The sequence below is a fragment of the Vombatus ursinus genome, unplaced genomic scaffold (genome assembly GCF_900497805.2).
Source record: "Vombatus ursinus unplaced genomic scaffold, bare-nosed wombat genome assembly UNPS02014812.1, whole genome shotgun sequence".
NCBI lineage: Eukaryota > Metazoa > Chordata > Mammalia > Diprotodontia > Vombatidae > Vombatus > Vombatus ursinus.
In genome coordinates, this window is record NW_020954590.1 from 67560744 (window position 1) to 67582297 (window position 21554).

At 35.3% G+C, this 21554-nt stretch overlaps 1 protein-coding gene and 1 pseudogene across 4 annotated transcripts in view; both read right to left on the bottom strand.

The window, feature by feature from the left end:
* Positions 1 to 21554, bottom strand: part of LOC114053672 (DNA-dependent protein kinase catalytic subunit-like) — a 167918-nt gene that overhangs the window by 108321 nt on the left and 38043 nt on the right. For all 4 annotated transcript variants that reach the window (XM_027876779.1, XM_027876781.1, XM_027876780.1 and 1 more), the window contains 5 exons: positions 18625 to 18732; positions 14080 to 14306; positions 8660 to 8754; positions 5969 to 6068; positions 4247 to 4380 (listed from right to left, as the gene is read on the bottom strand). In XM_027876779.1, coding sequence (XP_027732580.1) covers positions 4247 to 4380; positions 5969 to 6068; positions 8660 to 8754; positions 14080 to 14306; positions 18625 to 18732 — 664 coding nt within the window. The remainder of the gene's footprint in view (positions 1 to 4246; positions 4381 to 5968; positions 6069 to 8659; positions 8755 to 14079; positions 14307 to 18624; positions 18733 to 21554) is intronic.
* On the bottom strand, positions 9971 to 10340 carry LOC114053799 (annotated as a pseudogene).

Consider the following 21554-nt stretch of genomic DNA (forward strand, 5'->3'; position numbering starts at 1 on the left):
GGAAAGCCTGGCCCTAGTACAAAGCTCCAAACCAGGGAATAAAGTTGGAGAGAAAAGTAAATTAAAAACAAAAAAACCACCCACCAATATAAAAAAATTATCGCAAATCAAACTCCATAACCACTACAAGCAGAGACTCAAGAAAAAAGTGGATTTTCTACAAAGACTACATGAATAAATAGAATAAATAAGAGCATTTTTAAAGAAAGAGAGGCAAATGACAAAGGGAAGAATTAGAAGGATCATAAAAAGCTTAGAAAAGAAAGTGGCAAATCTTACCCAAATAAAAGACTCTGAAAACTCAAAGAGATGAAAAAGAAATCAATTACCCCAGGAGTCAGCAAGAATTATTAGAGCAAAAAGGTTGGAGGAAAAAAACGGAAGAAAATTTAAGCTATAGCTGATATCAAAAACAACAGACCTGGAAACCAGTCAAGGAAAGATAATTTAAGAATCATTAGGCTTCCTGAAAACCGTAATTTAAAAAAAAAAGCCTAGGTACTATATTTCTAGAGATCATAAATGAAAACATTATAGGTCTATTAGAACCAGTGGGCAAAAGCTTCCAAAAGTTTCAAAATTTCTACCAGTCACCTCCTGAAAGGAACCCTCCCACCAAAAAATATTCTAGGAAAGTGACAGTCAAAATCCAGCATTTCAACCTCAAAGAAAAAGACAGTAAAAATTCAAAAAGAAGCAGTTCAAGTATGAAAGAACTACATTCAGGATGATATAAAATCTTGCATCATCTACTAAAAAACAGAAGAGATCTTTGAATTCAATATTGAAAAGGCAAAAGATGAAGGACTGCTATCAAGAATAACTTACCTTGCAAACCTGAGTATAACCCTATAGATTAAAAAAAAACCAAAATGTACCTCTACTGGAAGGGACTTTCAAGGATTTCTAAAGACCACAGTCGAGTGGAGACTTAAAATACAAACACAAAATTCCAGAGAAACCTAAAAGACAGTTATCTGAATAACTGGAAAGTACTGTATGATTACATAGAGCCAATATACTAATAAGGGAGAAGAAAAAACTGTCCCTCCAGAATTTTAACATTTTCAAAGGGTACTGAGAGAGTTCAAAAGGAAAAATAAAGGATCTGAGAATGGATTGGTTCTAAGGTTTTAAGAGAGAGGTAAAAAGGAGGATAAAAGGAAAATAAATACATGAGTTTAGAAAGAAGGAAATTATGGATGGACTTTATAATTTATCATAATTGGAGTATGTAAAAAATATATATATAAATATGAAGGAAGTTGTGGGAAGAACTGGGATCAGATGAACGTTTATCTGAAAGTGTTTATAAAGGAAGGTTGAACATGAATACACACATATACAGTTTGATATAGAAAAAATCAAACAACAGAAAAATAAGCAGGGACAGAAAGGAGGGTGAAAGGGTGAATTAAGAAGAAAGATAATATGTGGGAGAGAATAGTTACAAGCAAAATAAACTTCCAGATGCTGAAAGGAAGACTATAAGGAAGTAAAAAAAATTAGTCTCACAGAGATGCCTTAGATTGCCTCTCAGACAACTGGGGAACAGCCGAATAAATTATGTTATGTGAATGTAATCTATTACATATTATTGCACCATAAGGAATTATGCAAAAGACAATTTCAGAGAATCCTGGGTAGTACAAATTAATGCAGAGTGTAGTGAGCAGAATTAGAACAACAATTTGTACAAGGACAACATCATAATGGAAAACAACTATGAAAGACTAAAGAACTATGATCAAAAGAGGGAGGAAAAAAGAAACAAGCATTTCTATGGCACCCACAGTGTCGGGCACTGTGCTAAGTGCTTTACAAACATTATCTCATTTGATCCTCACAGCAACCCTGCAAGGTAGATGCTGTTATTATGACCATTTTACAGTTAAGGACACTGAGGCTGACAGAGGTTTAAGTGACTTGTCTAGGGTCGGTCACACAGTTAGTAAATGTCTATGGCAGGATTTTAACTCAGGTCTGCCAGACTCCAGGCCCAGCACTCTATCCACTTCACCACCTGACTGCCTACAGCAATGATCAACCATGTTTCCAATAGACTCATGATAAAGAATGTCACCCACCTCCTGAGAGAAAGGTAACGAATATAATATGCAGAGAGAATCATTTCTGGACATGACCCCGCAGTGTGAATTTGTTTTTCTTGACTAGGCTTATTTGTTTTATTTTTTTTCCTCTTGTTTTTTAATTGGAGGTGAAGGGAATAAGGAAGGGAAGAGTTAGCCACATTGATGCAACAAAAAGGGGAGAAACTAACATTTTTTAAATACACAAAAGAAAACAGAAGAAAGCTCAGAAAGAAGTACAGATAAGCAGTATAGCTTTAGACGCAATGTGTACAATTTATTAAATATTGTGTTTAAAAAAAGCAAGCAGAATGAACTGGAAATTCACATTTTTATACAGAATCAACTTTCTATGTTCTGTTTCATGTGTGCCAATGCTCCTTTTTGTTGCCAAAGTTCACAATTTAAAAAAATATTTTTAAAATGAAAACATTCTGGGGAAAGGATAGAGAAGAAGAATGGCAGAGAGGGAGAAACACTGATACATGTGCAGAAAAAGAAGGTGAGACTTCCCCAGAAGAAAACGTAGACATATACAAATGGAAAAACATACTCAAGAATAAATACAGAAAAGATGAGGATGGGCAGGTGAGATAGGAAACCTTATCAGCTAGATACAAATTTATCATGTGACTGATGTTAACTACAACTTAGTGTAGAACAACTCATATAGGTGAAAAAGCAACTTTGATATTTTATTCCCTCTCTGTAAGGCAAAAATTCTTTATTAAGGAACAAGCTGACCAAAAGACTATGTTTTGTTTCCTATATAAACAACTCTGCCTCACTTAAATTCAATTCACGTGCAAGTCAAGACAGCAACTATTATCCACTATTTTATCCCAACATCGTGATGTCATTAGTCCTCTTTGAAAATGAAAGATAAGGGGCAGCTAGATGGCACAGTGGATAGAGCACCAGCCCTGGAGTCAAGAGGACCTGAGTTCAAATCTGGTCTCAGACACATGTTACTCACTAGCTATGTGACCCTGGGCAAGTCACTTAACACTGATTCCCTTGCCCAAAAAAAAAAAAAAAAAAGGAAAAAAGAAAATGAAAGATGAACAAAATTTAAAAGCATTATCATTAAAATACTATTTTTTCCCATCAATTTCAACAAAGAAATATCTTGTTAATTTCCTGCTATAGCAAGTGGAAACTATCACATTTTTAGAGAAAAAGGGGTCATCTTTCTTAATGCATGTGCAGCCACATGCATTATCTTGTAACCTCTTTATGATGCCTTTGATAAAGATTTATAAAAACCTTCACAATGAGAAAAGTCTGGTATAGTAGAGAAGTTCCTGGATATGGAGTCCAAGAAGCTGGGTTTGTAATAATGTCTCTGCAACTTATAATCTATCACCTTGGAAGGTCAATGTTACTCCCTGGGATACAAATTTCCTGTCATCTATAAAATTACCAAGTCAGGCTTGAGAGGGCCCTAAGGTCCCTTCTGGAACTAAATCTATCATCTAAGAACTGCATGTATAAATGAAATTAACTGTTGGTATTTGTTCTATATCTCAGATGAAATGGGGGACTGATTTCATTCATAACTTGTAGTTTACCTATAATATATACAGTACCCAATGCTAACAGTGAGTGAAGAATAAATTCACTGGTTTCCTTAGAAAGCCATTTTTAACAATATAATTTAGAGACCTAAGTATTTTCCTGCAAGGATCAGATTAACTTCTTTCTAATACTTGTATTAAAAGAGTCTAAGACTTTTTAGTGGTAAATATCTAGGCATTTAAGGATATCACATGTTGAAACAGTAGAGTCACATTTATTTCACTATTAAAAATAGAATATAATGTTGAATACTGTATGATCAGAGTAGTTTTGTTTTTTAAAATAAAATTAAATGGACTACAAAAAATGAAAACTGTGGTGGAATTTAAAAATTGAAATATTTAATAAAAAAAGTTATACAATTTAAAATCATTTCCTCAATATCACCATTCAATAGCAGCCATTTATGCAACTATTTAATAACAGCTCTTTTTAGTTAACATACTTTAAAAAAAAATCACACACTAAATACTACTACGCTACATACCACTCAACTGATATAAAAGTGAAGTTTTTCTTATATAAACCTCTACCTCTGCATAAATTAGCATTTTACAACACAACATTGGTCACTGTACCTGGAAGCAAAGGAACAAATTTATAAAACAGTTCTATGGACTTGTGTCTGCATTCTGTCTGGGGGCGTCCACATTGTGCCAAAAGCCACTTGACAAGATCCAATAAACACAGTGTTTGAACAGGTGGAAATCCGCTAAAATAACAAGATAATAATTACAAATTAGTGGATATTACTGACACTTCTAATTTTACCATAAACCCGATGATAATATGTTTCAAAACCCAAAAAGCACACCACCACCACCATCACAACTAACATTTATATAGTGCTTACTATGTCAGGCATTGTGCCAAGAGCTTTAAAATTATTATCTCATTTGATCCTCACAACAACCTTACATGGTAGGTGCCATTATTATCATCCTCATTTTGCAGATGAAGAAACTGAGGCAAACAAGCTAAGGGCCTTGGTCCAAGATCACACAGCAAATAAGTATCTGGGCTGAATCTGAACTCAGGTCTTCCTGACTCGAGGCCCAAAGTTCTCATCCAATGAAGCATCTTGCCTCTTCTGACTCCCTGCCTTTTCACTGGCCATTTCCCATGCCTAGAATGCCCTCCCTACGCCTCCTGTTTCCTTCAAGATTTGACTCAAATCCTATCTTCAGTAGGCGGCCTTTCCTAGTTTTTCCCACTGCTAGTACCTTCCCCTTGAGATTACCTTCTATTTGAACTATATATTTTATATGCACAACTTTTTGCATATAATTTTTTGCAATTTTCTTCCCCATTAGATTATGAGCTCCTGAGGGAGGGTCTATGTTTCTGCCTTTTTTTTTTTTTTGGTATCCCTAGTGATTAGAAAAGGGCCAAGCATACAATAAGCACTCAGGAAATGCTTGTTCACTGACTGACTTCTATCAGTCTCTTCTCTCCAAATATCACCCTAAGCTGACAGCATCATGACTTTTCATCTGGACTACTGAAATAGCCTATTAATTGGTATCTCATTAGGTAACCTCTCTCCTCTCCAATTCATCTTTCACACAGCTACCAAAATAATCTAAGGCATAGACCTGTCACCATGCCCCACCACTAGTCAGAAATCTTTACTGACTCCCTTCTGCCTCAAAGATTAATTAGAAGCCTCTTGGCCTTCAAAGCTTTCCAAAGCCTAGTTTCTTTTCCCAATTTTCCTCTATTATTCCCCTTTACACATGCTGTGTTCTAGCCAAACTGGCCACCAAGCTTTTCTCAAACTTGGCTTCATTTTATTTCTCTCTCCACATCTGTGTGCAACTGGTGCCCCATTCTCACTTCTAGCACTTAAAATCTACTTCTGACACAGCCTTTCCTGACTCCCCCCAGTGGTTGGTATTTTATTGGATTTGGTTTGTGTTTATTTATGTACAAGTTTCATTAGAATACGAGCTCCCTGAAAGGCAGGCCCTGCTATTTTTTTGTTTTTATATCATCAGTACATAAGCACCTTGTAAGCACTTAAATGTTTGTTAAATTAAATTAAGTTGAATTATTATGCCATTTCTTCCACTCCTATCAAATTCTGTAATTGTTAGTACTGTAAAACAAGGGGATAGGGACGGGCAAAAAAAAGAAAGAATCTTCTCTCAAAAAGGCCCAATAAACCTGAAACCAAGTACTTCACACCATAAACCATGTAATCCTTTCTAGTACTTGTTAGCTGAAAAAAGACAATTTTATGCTTAACCAAAAAAAAAAAAAAAAAAAAGGCTACAGCAGAAAAGCAGAATAGTACCAACCGAGGTAAGCGCCGTTTTTTGGGCTTATTTAAGTTGATGTGCTTCTTTTCAATTATGCGCGTCAGGTGATCGATAGCATCACAACACTGCTGAATTGTACCTGTTCTCAAAAAAAAAAATTGTACTACATGCATAAAAACAATTTCAATAGGAATTTTATTATAGGAACTGAAATTCTAGTCTTGAAGGAACCTCAGAACTCATCTACCTCATTTTACAGATGAAGAAACTGAGTTGCAGATATGTTAACTGAATTGGCCCCAAATCATAGAGGCTGAAGATACCAGAGGCAGGAGAGGAACTAAGTCTTCTGATTACAAATCCAACTCTTTTCTGTCACACCACTGTCTCCCTATTAATCATCCCATGTGTCATTATTAACAGTATTTTTCCCATAGATTTTAATATTTCTCAGACTTCAAAATGTTTTCAATAAATGTATAATCTCTATGTCAATCTTTCAATCAAAACACCACAAACTGTCAAAAAGGAGTATATTCTACTGTTGGTGAGAATTGAGGCCGATAGAAAGACATTTCGGCTATTTTATGTGGACAACACCACTCCACTTATCAAGTGGAATATCAATATTCCAGAACTAAGATGAAAAACAATAACAATAATAATAACAGCTAGCATTTAAATAACTCTTTAAGGCTTGCAAGGCATTTTGCTGATAAAATCATGTGACCCTCCCAACAATTCTTTGGTGCTTGTATAATCCCCATTTTATAGATGAGAAAACTGAGGCAGACAGCAGTCAAGCAACTTGGCCAGAGTCATATGGGTAGCAATTGTCTCTGAAGCTAAATTTTAACTTAATATGTCGAATGGAGAGAGACACAGGATTCTCAGTGATCACAAAACCTGTGCGATGACATCATAATAATCTTAGGTCAGACTCTACTAACTTAAAATTATATGTGCATTTTAAATAATAACAATATTTAATAAGCTCATCAATTCTTCCCAAACTAAATTAAAGCAGATAAGCAAGGATGGAGGAAAACAGAGAGAAAAGACATTTAGTAGAAGCCCTTCACAACCCTGGTTGCCTTCCTCTGGATGCATGCTATTTAGCTTGCCAATGTATTTCTAAAAATAAGTCTTCCAGTGGCCTGCCCAAGGCAGAATACAATAAGATTATCACCTCTCAGGCCTAAGATCTTTTTACTTTTTTGGCTGCTATGTCAAATGGCTGATTTCTACTGAGCTGGAGTCCACTATAATTCCTTGATATTCACAAACTGACTTATCTATGAAAATAAATCATTTATCACCTAAACTCTAAACTGGAATTAACAGGTTCACTCTTTTATCAAGTGTTAATTTTTTTTTTAACATGTACTATAAATGATACTGTTTTATCAACCTTTTTTTAAAATTTAGGTCTCCTTAGTTTATTTCAATAATATTGTACATTTTGTGGTTTTTCTGAGCAAAAACAGAATCTTACTCAAGGTCACAATCATTATGAACACATGGGAATTTTCATTAAGCTAACAAAGGATTCTACTGCATTCTGGCCTTAACTAAAGTCTCCACTGGACATTTTCCCACAGCAAATACACTAGCTAGTTGTTAGCACTACATTAGGCTTTTGGCATTGAAGCCTGTCAAGGACTATGATTACATAAAATGCGCATATAAAATATTTAGATTTATTTTATTTTTATCTTTCCTATTCTTCAAGACTTAAAGTTACAGTACAGTATAGACTATATTATTTTAAATTAGATTGAAATATTGATTATGGCAAATAGATATAAATGTGTAAGAGGTCACTGATGTGACTAATTAAGTGATTAAGAAAATTTAGACCCATCACAGGATACTGATGAAATACTGTTAAGCCACAGAAGGTAAAACATAAAAATAACATCTTGGAAATGGGCTCAGGTATCCAGGTGGGTGAATAAGATTCTCCTTTTGACAATTAGAGCAATCTAGGTATAATAAAAGATAAAGGCACAAGGAAAAAAAAAAACTTTATGTTCAACTTAGTAAAGAAGAACCATAATATTTCACAACTGCAAAAAACTTTAGTATCACTAGACCAACCCCTTTATTTTGCAGGTGAAGGCTCAGAGAGGTTAACTTATATTATAGTTCATTAATATTAAGAGTTTCTCTTCCATTTGCTATATTTTTTCTTATTTTTTATGTTGGCCAGCTCCTTGTTCCCCTTCTCTGGTAGAGAGATCCAAGTTCACTGATTTGAATACAGATATCTACTTTGTACCTTGCATGTATGAAGTATTGTGTGGAACACAAGGTGTAAATACATAAAATATGTGCCTTATGTTACTCCATTAAGATACTGCACACAGATGAGGTTTTTAGATAACTGAAGCTTTGGCAAGTTTAAGTGTTTTGTTTTGTTTTTTTATTTCATCCATTAAAAAAAAAACTTCCTAAAGTCTCTTCCTGATTAAACAGAGGCTTCTCACCAGAGGTTTAACCACTTCTTTTGGCTGAAGATTTCTTTTGGCCAAAACAGTTCATTTAACTGTCTCATAAACCATACAGGGGCTATATTCTCTCTCCATCGTTAGAGGGAATAAAACTAAGTTTGCACTCACAAGCGTAAGACAATATCTCATTTTTAAAGGGCTACCTTATGAAAGATTTTTGTTATGCCGAAAATACTCAACAGAGTATTAAACTAGAAAAAAATTAAATACAACTTACCTAAAGATTTCTCATCTGCATGAGTTAAGGCCAAACTTTCCATATAAATGACTAAGGCTTCGAAGACGAACTGTTCTACAAGGGCTTCCTCTTCTCTGTAAAATAAAAAAAATTGGAATATAGTAAATAAGAAACATGAAGAGGCCCAAAAGTAAAATAATTTTAAATGTATGTTAAAAAAAGTTAATAAGATAAAAAGGCATACCTTTGCAGCTGAAGTATTTCTCCACCAGCAAAAATTTCAAAATCAGGCCATGAGACTAAGCCCCAATTACAAAAGGATACATCAAACAATGGCAAAATAAGCTTAAGAGCTTACAAAGTGTACTGATGTAGGCATCTGATATAATCTTCCCAACAACCCCATAAGGAAGAAAGTTCAAAAAGTAAAAGATGCTTTTTTTTTGGCTTAACAAATGTCTTAACTTTTCAGCCATTTAATATTATGGGGTGTACATCTACCTTAAAATCAAGGAAGGACATTTGTTTCAGATTAGAATTTTGGAGTTATTAAAAGCACTATAAAATTTTCCAAAGGGACACACTCCTATTCAACTCTTAGCCCAGGTCGCTACCCTTCTGCAATTTTTCTTCAAGAAAAATGTGCTGATGTGTCAGCTCCACAGATCATCCATCAAACAGAGGTTAGACAACTGACATTCAGAGATTTTCCTGTGTCACAAAACTCTGAACTCTTCTGAATTATAATGGATCTTTTTTAGAAGGCTCTATGACACCGACCAACAGAAGCCACTAAAAGACAAGTTCAATTTCCAACTGGAATCTTGGTTGGATCTTCTCCATGACAGGAACACTTCAGACGAGCAGCACATCTCCTTAATTTATGCCATCCTCAAATATTTGTGATGAGACGATCATCTAAGAAAATTATCGTAATCAAATGATTACGATATCTCATGTAATTGTACAATTTTAACATAAATAGGAGACACCTGGTTGGAGAACCTTTATGATAACACTCTGCTCTACAGAATCAAATGCTTCTTCATCATCAAGAAATAAAAGGCACAGTAGGATCTTGCATTCTCTGCACTTTTCAATCAATAATGTCACTATAAATATTTGGCCTGTTATGGAATATCATCTGTAAAAATGTCTTCCTATGCCTTCTGCAAGACGACCTTCAATCTTCTTACAATGATGCTACATGTCTGAATGCCAATCTTCGAGGAATTAAAGCTGAAGGTGACCCAAAGAGTAATGGTGATATGCATGGCCAGTATGTGTTATTAGAGATACTATTTTTTTTTCTTTCATAAAATTTTTTATTCAACATGAAAATTTCTCAATTCAGGCAAAGCTTTCATATCTCCAGGTAACTTCTTCATTAGGTTTCAGTTCCCTTTTAAATAACATGCTCTTATTCCAGAAAGCAGTTATAGTTTCTCATCACTCTTCTTGTCTAGATAATAGCCAATGAAAAATCCCATTGGTACCAGAATACGAACCCAGTGGTCACGCACAGCCTGAACCAAATTCACCACGACAGTGTCTCTAGGACCTCAAGACAATCAATTCATCTATCAGGGTCTCAGTTTCCACATCTGCGGGTCGGGATGCCAAGCGCTGAGAGCTCCGCAGAGGATATCAGAGATATTATTAAAGGGATATACGACAAGGAAAGAAAGTGAGCCAGTCTCATGCAGAGAATGGTCTCCATTGGTACCCATACAATAATGTAGAGATTGAGAAGGACCCCACATGTTTGGAGAGTACTCTATGGGGGAACTTAAGTAAGCACACAGACAAGAGTCACATAGGATGAAGAGTGGATTCATTGTAATCTCTCCTGACAAGAGCAAAAGTGTCCATCAAAGAAATAAAGAAACCAAGGTAGAAATCTCAAAAGACAATTAAGATAAAAATAAGCAGAAAATTTAACATATAAGATAGATTACATAATAAGAAAAAATAAACCTCTTTTAATAAAATTAATGAGGTTTGAAAATGTAAGTTACCACTCCAAAACATAAGTAAAAGCTAGTATTTTGGCTAAGGACTCTAATAGTACACGATTTTTAAAATTCCTTGACTTTATTTGCTGATTTTCATTATAACTTGGCTATAAAGGTCAAGAGAGATTTATTTATCCTACCTTTTTGTTAAATCCTAGTCTACGACAGGGTTATCACCAAGAACAGGCAGACTAACAGTAGAGAACATTCTCTGAATTACAAACTCCTACAGTGTTTGGCACAGTACTGTCCCTGTTACATAAAACTGGAAATGGTACCTGTCTAATGTACAATGTTTTCCCCACAACTTTCTTTCTTCCTTCTCAAGAGGGCTTTTTAAAAAAATTTTCTTGTATTCCCAGTACTAAGCATACTATATGCCTGGCACATAGAAGGGACTTAATAAACTGAAAGCACTTGTTGATTGGCCAAATGACATCATGTTCTCTCAATTTTGATAACTCAATTAATTCTACTTCAGGTAATCTCTTATTTACAAATATCTCCTTTAAATCTCTTCCTCCCTCCCCTTTTTTTAATTTAAAAGAAAATTTTTAAAAAATACTTTGTTTTAAAAGCCAAGACTGTCTTCTCACCCTCTCATTGCCCTCCTTTCAAATTGAGAACATAAGAAAAATAAAACCCATTACCAACAAGTAGAGTTAATCAAATCAAATTTTCACTTTGGCCAGGTCCAAAAAAATTTTGTTTCATTCTGTACTGAGTCCTTCATCTCTATCAGGAAGTAGGTAATATATTTGATTATTAATCTCTTAGAACCCTGGTTAGTTATTTCGCTGATACAAGTTCAGCACAATAGTATTCCATCACATTTATATACCACAACTTGTTCATCTATTCCCTAATTCTAGGCACCCCTTCAGATTCTCATTCTTTGCCACTTCAGAAACAGGTATAAACTTTTTGTACATCCTTGGTTTTGTTTTGCATAGGACTAATTCCTCCCTAAATCTACCCTCCCTTTAATTCCCTTCTGCCCTTTCTCTGTTTCCCTGATGAAATGTATTTCTGTACCTAATTCATGTGTGTGTGTGTATGTGTGTGTATTCTTCTGTATGCCCAGGTTCAGATTAGAGGAAGATTCCAGTGTCAGTTGCTCCCCCATCACCCCCTTGTTTGTATAGATGTCTGCTTGTACAATTATGTGAGATAATTTTCCTAACCTTCCTTTCTCATCCCCCCTCAACGTATTCCTTTACCTCTCTCTTTCTACTCTTAAGGCCACCAGAACAGAACTCTAATAAGACTCAATGATGACAGATTTCAGAAGGGATACATCTAACATTTTCCCATAATTGAATGTAAGCAGCTTATCCTTATTTAGTCTTCTATCGTTGTTCTTTCATTCACCTTTATGTGTTTCTCTTCATTCTTGTGTTTGAACTCCAAAGTTTCTTTATACTGCTTTTTTCCAATAGAAATACTTAGAAGTCCTGTATTTCATTAAAGTTTCATTTTTTTTCTCCTGTACTCCATTTTGCTGGTTAAGTTATTGTTGGCTGTAAGCCCACAGACTATGCATTCTTGAATATTACATTCCAGCTTCTGCACTTCATTTTAGTGGTGGCTGATAAGTCATGTGTGATCCTGACTGGCTCCTCAGGATTAGAATTTTGTTTCTGGCTGCTTCGAGTCTTTTTTCTTTGACCTAGAAGATCTGGATTTTGGCTATATTGGATTTTGGCTATAACCTTACAGGGAATTTTCATTTGGGGGATTCTTTCATGAGATGACTGGGAGATTCTATTTTCACTTTGTCCTCTGTTTCCAGGAGATCTGGACAGTTGTTTGTCTTTTTTAAGATTTCTTGAAATTAAAAAAAAAAAAAGATTTCTTGAAATATGTCTAGGTTCTTTTTTGGTCATGACATTCAGACAGTTTAGTTATTTTTAAATTTTTTTCTCCTCAATCTGTTTCCCAGGTCCATTGTTTTTGCTATGAGATACCATACACTTTCTTCTATTTTTCAGCTTTTTGACTTTGTTCTATATTTTTTGTTCTCTCATGGAGTCATTGGTTTCTATTTGGTCCATTTTAATTTTCAAGGAGTTTGTTGCTTTGGCAAGATTCTGCACTTCTTGTGCCAAGCTGTTACTTCTTTTTCCAATCCTTTCTTCCACAGTTCTCATTTCTTTTCCCATTTTTTCCCTCAAGAGTTCTCATTCTACTTAAAAAAAAAAAATTTACAAATGTTTTCATAACTCAGCTTTATCTCTCCTAGGAATTTAGCCCAAGCTATATTTTTCTCTGAAGCTTTGTTTATAGATGTTTTGGAGCCATTCTCTTCTTTTGGTTTTGTGCCTTGAGCATCTCTGCCATTGTAATAGCTCATTATAGCGGGATTCTTTTTGTTTGCCCATTTTCCCAGCCTACTTCCTGACTTCAAACTTGATGTTAGGTCTGGGCTCTGCCACAATTCTGGAGGGAAAGTCTGTCTGGTGCTGCTGCTGCTTTCTTAGAGAATATAGTGCCTACTATGTGCCAGGCACCATACTAATATTTGTAAAATATTACAAATATTACACTGATTTGATCCTCACAATGTTCCTGAGAGGTGAGTGCTACTGTTACCCCCATTTTACAGTTGAGGAAAACAAAGCAGACAGAAGTAAAATGACTTGCCCAGGACCACACAGCCATTCAATGTCTGAGAACAGATCTGAACTCATGTTTTCCTGATACCAGGAAAAATGTTCTAACTACTGTAGCATCAGCTAGCAGCAGTACCTGAGAGGTGGACTCAATGTACAGAATGGACATGATCAATGTGGAAATTTGTTTTGACTATATATTAGTAACAAGGTTTTTGTTTTTGTTTGGGTTTGTAGATTTCTGTTGATTAAATATATATATATAGATAGATGGATAGATAGATAGATAGATAGATAGATAGAGATAGACAGACAAATATACACACACACGTTTTCAAAAAACATATACTAGAGAGAGAATTTATGTGTGTGTATAAATAAATGACCAAGTTCAACCCCATCAAGAAAGACAAAGAGAAGCCCAGCTGAGAAGACACTTTGAATCCTTCTTCAAAAAGGGAAAGGATTATGAATATAAAACACTAAAATGAATGTCAGAATTTTTAAATGTGTTGGTTACTTTTTCTGAACCATTTTTTCTCTTTTTTATTCTTTATTAAATTTGCTGGGTTCTCTAAGGGAGGGAGATACATTAGGAAATGTAGATGTAAAGACAAGAAATATCAGTATTTATTTTTTAAAAGTATGGATGTGTATAACAGTCACATATAATACATAATTAAGTATAACATATAACACATAGTCAATAACGTATAATATAGTCAAACAGTCAAACATATATTCCCTGATCAAAATTAATTTACTAATCCCAAATCACACTGAGCAATTATTTAAATACAGAAAAGATAATGTTCAATTTTTGTTGACTTACCTAAATTCTCTATAGATATTGTTAAAAGCAAGTGCAGCTCCTAGTCTCTTGAAAGCATTGGGGTGAAGTGCAAAGCTGTATAGACGCTTAAAGAGTGATTTAGTGTTCACAGGACTTTTCTCTTGCTGCTCAGGTGTTGTTTGTTTAATGGACCATTTTAAGAACTCTCTAACACACTGGCCACAAAAATCTCTCAAGGTACTGTCAACAGGATCCACTATGCCATCCTAAAACAAGAGGCAAATCACTGCATCATTAAACTTTTATTTCTATTTCATAGGATTACTGTTTTAGTATTAGAAGTAACTTTAGAAACCCCTAAATTCAAACCCCTTACTTTACAGATGAGGAAACTGAGGTCCAGAGAAGCCTGACTCTTGCTTAGAGTCACAGAGCTATTAAGTATCCAAGTCAGGAGTCAAATTGAGGTCTTCTTGACTCCAAATTAAATGCTCTATCCATTACACTATGCTGCTTCACATATATGACTATTATAAAAACTCTCTCTGCTTGCCAGGAAAAAAATGAAGTTAAATAATTATTCATAAATTTTTTGTTATAAACAAAAAAAATGCAGCTAAAATTAAGAGGTACACAAATATGAAAAAATCTTTGAAGCAAATCTTTCTGATAAAGGTTTCATTTCTAAGATATATATAGAACTCATTCAACATTAGAGCCATTCCCCAAGTGATAAATTGTCAAAGGATATATACAGGCAGTTTTCATTGGAAGAAATCCAGGCTATCAATAGCCATACGAAAAAAAATACTACAAATCATTAATAATTAGAGAAATATAAATTAATATAACTCTGAAGTTCTGCCTCATACCCATCAGATTTGCAAAGTGGACAAAAAAGGAAAATGACAAATGCTAGAGAGGCTGCAGGCAAATCAACACTGCTGGTAGAGAGGTGAACTAATTCAATCATTCTGAAAAAGAATTGGAACTGTGCCCCAAAAGCTATGAACTGAGCATGCTCTTTGGTTCAGTGGAACAACTAATAGGTCTACATAGCAAAGAGATAAAAATAAATCTGTAAGAGAATAGATAAAGATGTATCTATCCTGTATGTAAAATAGCTGTGGAAGGAAAAGAATGGAGAAAAGGACAAGGTTTAGAAGTATTAGAAAGCTGATACACAAAGTAAAATAACTAGAATAACTGTGCAAAAATAGAGTACCTTTATTTGGACACAAAAATGAATAATCTGCAGCAGGGATGGGGAACCTGCAGCCTCGAGGCCACATGTGGTCTGGAGTATACATATAAAAAGGGGAAATATCTAAAAGAACTAATCAGCTTAATACACAAGAAATAAAATAAATCATGGCATTAAAAGTAGACTTGCCTCTTTGATCATGCGATGCCCACAGCTTAAATTAATTTCTCAGAAATCAAGAAAATGGCAGAGGATTATGGAAGCTAAACAATTCATGTTCTAACAAGTAAATGTCAAGAAATAATGCTAACAGGGTTAAGAAGGTCATGGGAGGCCTTCTGGTGAGATGGCAAAGTTAGGAGCTCCAAATGAATGCAGCTCTCTCTACCACCAATTCAAAAGCAATAATAAATATATCAAATGAAATAAAAGAGCAAAAAAATCAGAAATAAAAATAAACTCCATCTTGGCAATCTCTATAGAAAATTTTAGAGAAATAGCAAAGGCAGCACTGTTGACTCTGTGATCCATCTGTTCAGAACCCATACCTACCCTTAGCACAATAAGGGCTCCTCATATTGTTTTGCTATTTGTTATTTTTCTATAAATGCAACATATCCCTGCTATACTTTAAGTCAGGGGTGGTGAACCTGTGGCCTTCTAGGTCCTTGGGTGCAGTCTTTTGACTGAGTCCAATCCTTTTATTAAGGGGATTTGTTCCGTGAAGTTCTGTCAAAGGGTCACACTTGAGGGCCACATGTAGTGTTCTGTCAGTAAAAGAACTTTGTTTTATCTAAATTATTTTTTCTAATGCCTCACACAATATTCTGAATATAAAAAGTTTTGATAAATGTATGGCTAACTTAATTATTGACAAACAGGTATATGACGAGAATGTTTATCTTTATTGGACTAGACATACACGAAGAGTAAAGGATATTTGATACACAGCCAGTGGGCTTCATGGTATTCATTCAATATCAATTGCTCTAAAGGATATTCTCCCTCCTCCACTCCTCCTATCCTGGTGAGATTAAGTGGACCCTGCACAGAGAACTTACAGAAGGACATGGAGAAGAGTCACATCCAGTACATTATGATCTTGAGAGCAGGGGTTTTCCCATCTTTTTTTTGCAGCAATGGTGCTGAGCAGAGCCTGGCACACAGTTTGTGCTGAATAAATGTTCACTGACTCTGATTCCTGACAGTAGAAAATGTGTATGGGTTGCAATCTGCACTGTGGGAAGGAGTACCTACATCAATTAGCTCCATCAAAGTAAACCACCTTTTATAATTTTTTAAGACCTAGGATCTTAAGTCACAAGATTTGGAGCTAGAAGGAAGTTTAGATCATCTGGTTAATTTTACAGATGATGAAACTGAGGCTCATAAAGGTTAAATTCACTGACCAAATTTACACAGGTAATGAACAACAGAACCCAGGTGTTCTGAACTCAAGGCTAGCAACTTTTCTGCTTTAAGAACTACTCTTCTGAAAAACAGCATGAAAGAGAGTAAGAGCCAGAGCAACAGCAAAAGGATGTGAACACACACAGAGCTCCAATTTCAGAACCATCTTTCAATTTCCACTCTGATACCTATGGACTATGTGATCTTAAGGAGCAGGTAGGGTGGAGACCTGAACTGACAGAAGGTTTTTCATCCAAGAATTCCCTAGTCCAATGAAATCACAGGTCCCATCCTTATCTCTAATACTTCTCCTCTACTCCTTCTTTTCCCTTGTCCTCTCTCTCTCCATTCTTTTCTCCCTCTTTTCCTCTCTTTCCATCCCTCCCTCTCTCTTTCTCCACACAATACACACACACACACACACACAAACTTAAAGGTAAACAAATTCCTTTGAAATTGTCTAGCACTGTCTGCAAGCAGCACCAAGAAAATGAAAGAGTCAAGGACTTAATCCAACCTAAGAATTAAATGATCTGATTACAATGGATTTTTTTTAAAAAACTGTATATGTTGACCAAATGATTAATCAACAAGCATTTATTAAGCATCTACCAGCTACAGTGCTAGTTGCTGGGGACACAAAGACAAAAATGAAGCAATTATTGCCCTCAAGGAATTTATATTCTCTCAAGGGAACAACAAATGTGTGTGCATGTGTGTATGTACATACAAAATTTATTCAAAGTAAAAAAAGGCAATTTCGGGGAGGGAGCCAACAGCAGCTGTGATCAGGAAGGGCGTCCTCTGGGAAGTGGTGCTTGCAGGGAGCTTGGAAGAAAGGCAAGCATTCTAAATCATTTACTCTCGTGGCCTCCAAGGTCTCATTCACTTCTGAATACCTCAAACTCTGACTTCCAGGCTCATTCCACCGAAACTGGTCTCTCCCATTATCAGTGATAACAATTCTTTGCATCATAATATCACAGGCTTTTGGCAGCTGTGACACGTATGTGAACGATGGATTGGAGAGGGAGAAACTTAGGGGAAAATTTCTTGTACAGAACTCCACATCACTTCTTGGCCATTCCCAAACCACACCCTCCAACCAAAACCTTGGACTCTGCCCTTGAGATTCTGGTAGGTAAATGTTCACTTTGTCATGCCCAGAACCAGACCACTTCCGTACAATGCAGGCATCCTCCTCTCCTCTTTTCTTTCTAGCTCCCTTTTACCCCCCGCCAAACTCCTTCGTAGCAGGGACTCTCTTACATGCTTATATTTCTAACTTTAGCACAATGCCTGGCACACAGTAAACATTTAATAATAAATGTTTTATCATTCATTCTTTCATACAGACCAATCAGGAGGCTGTTAAAATAGTCCAATCAAAAGGTGATAAGGGCCTGAACTAAGATGGTGGCAGTGTGAGTGGAGAGAAAGGGACAGATGAGAGATGCTGTAGCCTTAGAATCAATAAGATTGGGCAACTGAAGTAAGAGGGTATTTTGGGTGATGAAGAGTCGAGGACAAGTCCCAAGCTGCAAACCTTGGTTACTGGAAGAACAGAAGTGTCCTGAACAGAAGTAGAGAAATTAGGTAAAAGAGTGGGCTTAAGGGAGAGATGAGTTCCATTTTAGACATGTTGAGGCTTTTTATTTTTCTGAGAAAAGTCAACAGTTTTAAGTTATCTTTTGACTTGACCTAGGTTAAGCCTTACCCTATTTGTGAATATTTTCTTGCCTCACAGGAAAACTTTTAAATTTTACCAACAAGGCATTCTGACTCATTAAAATATATTTTAACACCTTAAACAAAATAAAATATTTTAAAACCTATATGACCTAATTAGAAATTAGTTAAAAAAAAAAAGAAATTATTTTGTTTTCTTCAACAATCTATTTGCTAAAAGTCTAATATACATTCTATGTCATTGGCCAACAGAAAAAGCAGAGAAATCAATCACCACCTACCAGAATGGTTTCTAGTAATGTCACTGTATCCTGACTTTCAAACTTCTTGTTGTTAGTGAACCAGTGAATCATTTGCATGACAAGTGGTTCATACAGTTGCCGTGTCACCTAGGTCATAATATAATAAACATTCATTAGATATACCTGTATCTCTTTCTTTTCAAATAATTTTGCCTTGGAAATAGCTTACTTGCCATTTCCAAATAGGTCAGACTATTACTATATCATCACAGCAATATGCAGTACAGAAATCATACAATTACAACATTTTAGAAGTCACTTCATCCAACCCTTAACTGAAGCACAAAATCTTGTCAAAACCATTCTTGACAAGTTATACAGCCTCTATTTAAAGACTTAGAGTGACAGGGAGCTCACTACCATAAAAGGCAAGTTACTCCATTTTTACACAGTTCTCATTTTCAGAATGTTGTCATTTAAACAGAGCTAGAGTAGAAAGAATAATTTCCACCACTCTATAATTCTACCCAGCAGCTCTAGTTCTGCTCTAGAAAATCTAAGAGAATAAAACCAGTTCCACATAAACATGCTACTTGAAGACAGTTTTCATGCTCCTAAATCTTTTTGTTTTTTTTTTTGGCTAGGCAATGGGGTTAAGTGACTTGCCCAGGGTCACACAGTTAGTAAGTGTTATGTGTCTGAGGACGAATTTGAACTCGAGTCCTCCTGAATCCAGGGCCAGTGCTCTATCCACTACGCCACCTAGCTTCCCCTATGTTCCTAAATCTTTAGCCTAATTCCTACAATAACTCCTCATATGGCAGGATTTTCTGCCCCTTATCATCCTCATTGTACTATGCTGGACAAATTCCAGCTTGTCACTGTCCCTCACAAAACGTTAATGCAGAATGAACAGAAACTCTAGGTGTGATCTGGATACTAGACTTTTTACTAATGCAGCTTAACTACTACTACTTTTTTTGGCAGCTACATCACTAAGGTTGTAATGCAGCAAAAAGCTCTCTCTTTTCACAATAATTACAACATGGGCATACCATACACACTACGTACTTATTCTATTAATTTTTCGACCCTGAACACATGATCTGATTTTTACTGCTATTTAGCCATACTTCATGAAGATTCAGTACCTTGTTTTTGCCTGTCAATATCTTTTTGGATATTGATTCTAACATTCAAGAAATTAATTATCCCTCCCTGCTGCAAATTTGGTAAGTGAGATATCTACAATTTTACCTAAGTCACTGAGTTTTTAAAAACTGAACAATATGTGATCAAGGACAGCAAGCTATGTGGATTAGCTGGAGACAAATTTTCAATCAATTAAAATACTTTGCTCCAGGATGAAAGAGATCCAAGCATCAACTCAGTTCATGGCAAACAGCATTCACTGGGTATGACCACATGACACTCTACATAATTACATACTATTGCCCAGCCTGTATTTCTCCCATCCCGTTCCATTATAAAATCATTAGAGACTTTGTCAAATGCTCTGACAAAATTCAGTTATATTTACAAAATTTCTCTGATCTACCAGTCCAGCAAAAGTATCAAAAAGATAAGGTTAGTCAGGGATGCTTTGTTCTTAGTAAATGGATCACTACTTCCATTTGTAAGTACTCACAAAATAATCAAATTTAATAAAGTGTTTTAGAATTTTGGTGGGGATCAATATCAAATCAAGTTACAGTTCCAAGAATCCACTGTTTCTCCTTTGTGAAAATTGGGACATTATTTATACATTTATAGTTTTCCAGCACAGTCTCAAATATTTTTTTGCAATTCCTTAAAGATCATAGACCAGTTTAATAATCATATCTCATGAGTTGTGCAGTAAGCTGGGATAGCATTTGTTCAGGCGAGAGTTTTGAAGTCATTTAGAGCAACTAAGTGATCTCTTACTATCCCCTCAAAATATGAGCTTCGACTTTCTGTGGGATATGCTTATTCTTTCAGTCATATATTGAAAAGATGGAAACAAATGAGAAATTGAGTTTTTTTTCTATCAACCAAAAATATTGTATGATTTTCTCTGAGAAATATTTCTTTCTTGTTCTTTTTAATGCTGAAAACATTGTGCTGTCCTTTGCATTTTTTCACGAGCCTCAGTTCAATCTTAAATTTAGCCTTCCTGACATTGTTTACAGGTTTGTACAAATCTTTTATATACTTCCCTGTTTATTACTCTCCTTCAAACTTTTATGTGTGTCCTTTCAAAATCTGAACTCTAGAGATTAAGCTCCTATAGTTAACTACATGAATCTTTTTTACATTCTCATCAAGGACTGCTTAAAAATGTTTCTGAAAGCCTCCTTCTTGAGCTATCTTCCCTTTGAGAATTTCAGGCAGTGATATACTATAATTCCCTGAATCTTTACATTCAAACTATGGAAAATTTAAGTGGTAGCTCCTGAAGCAATTTTTAACAGAGAAATAAATTTATCTAAAGATTACCTGTCACTTTTCTTTTTCTGGTTCAGTGCTACACTGAATATAAGTTTCCCTATCTACTTATTCTTTTCTCCTTCCCTTAAAATCCAGAGAAGCAGAAATTTGCATAATAAAATTCACCGTGGCTCAGACTGAAGTTGCCTATGCTCTTACTTTAAGGTGAGGATTGGTCACAAAAAGAAAGTATCTCCACTACATTCTAACATAATCTGACAAAAAAATCTCAAATATTGCTTCTATACTTGTAAAAAGAAAAAACAACAAATGTTAAAAAAAATTGTTTTCACATGCAACTGGGAAATAAGAAATACAGGAAATGGGGTATAGAAATCTGTCTTGTCCTACAGGAAAATAAAAGGGGAAGGGGATACGAGAAGGGGCTGGGGGGTAAGATAGAAGGGAGGACAGATTAGGGGAAGGGGTATACAGAATGCATGCCATTTTGGGTTGGGGGGAGGGATGAGATGGGGAGAAAATCTGGAACTCAAAATCTT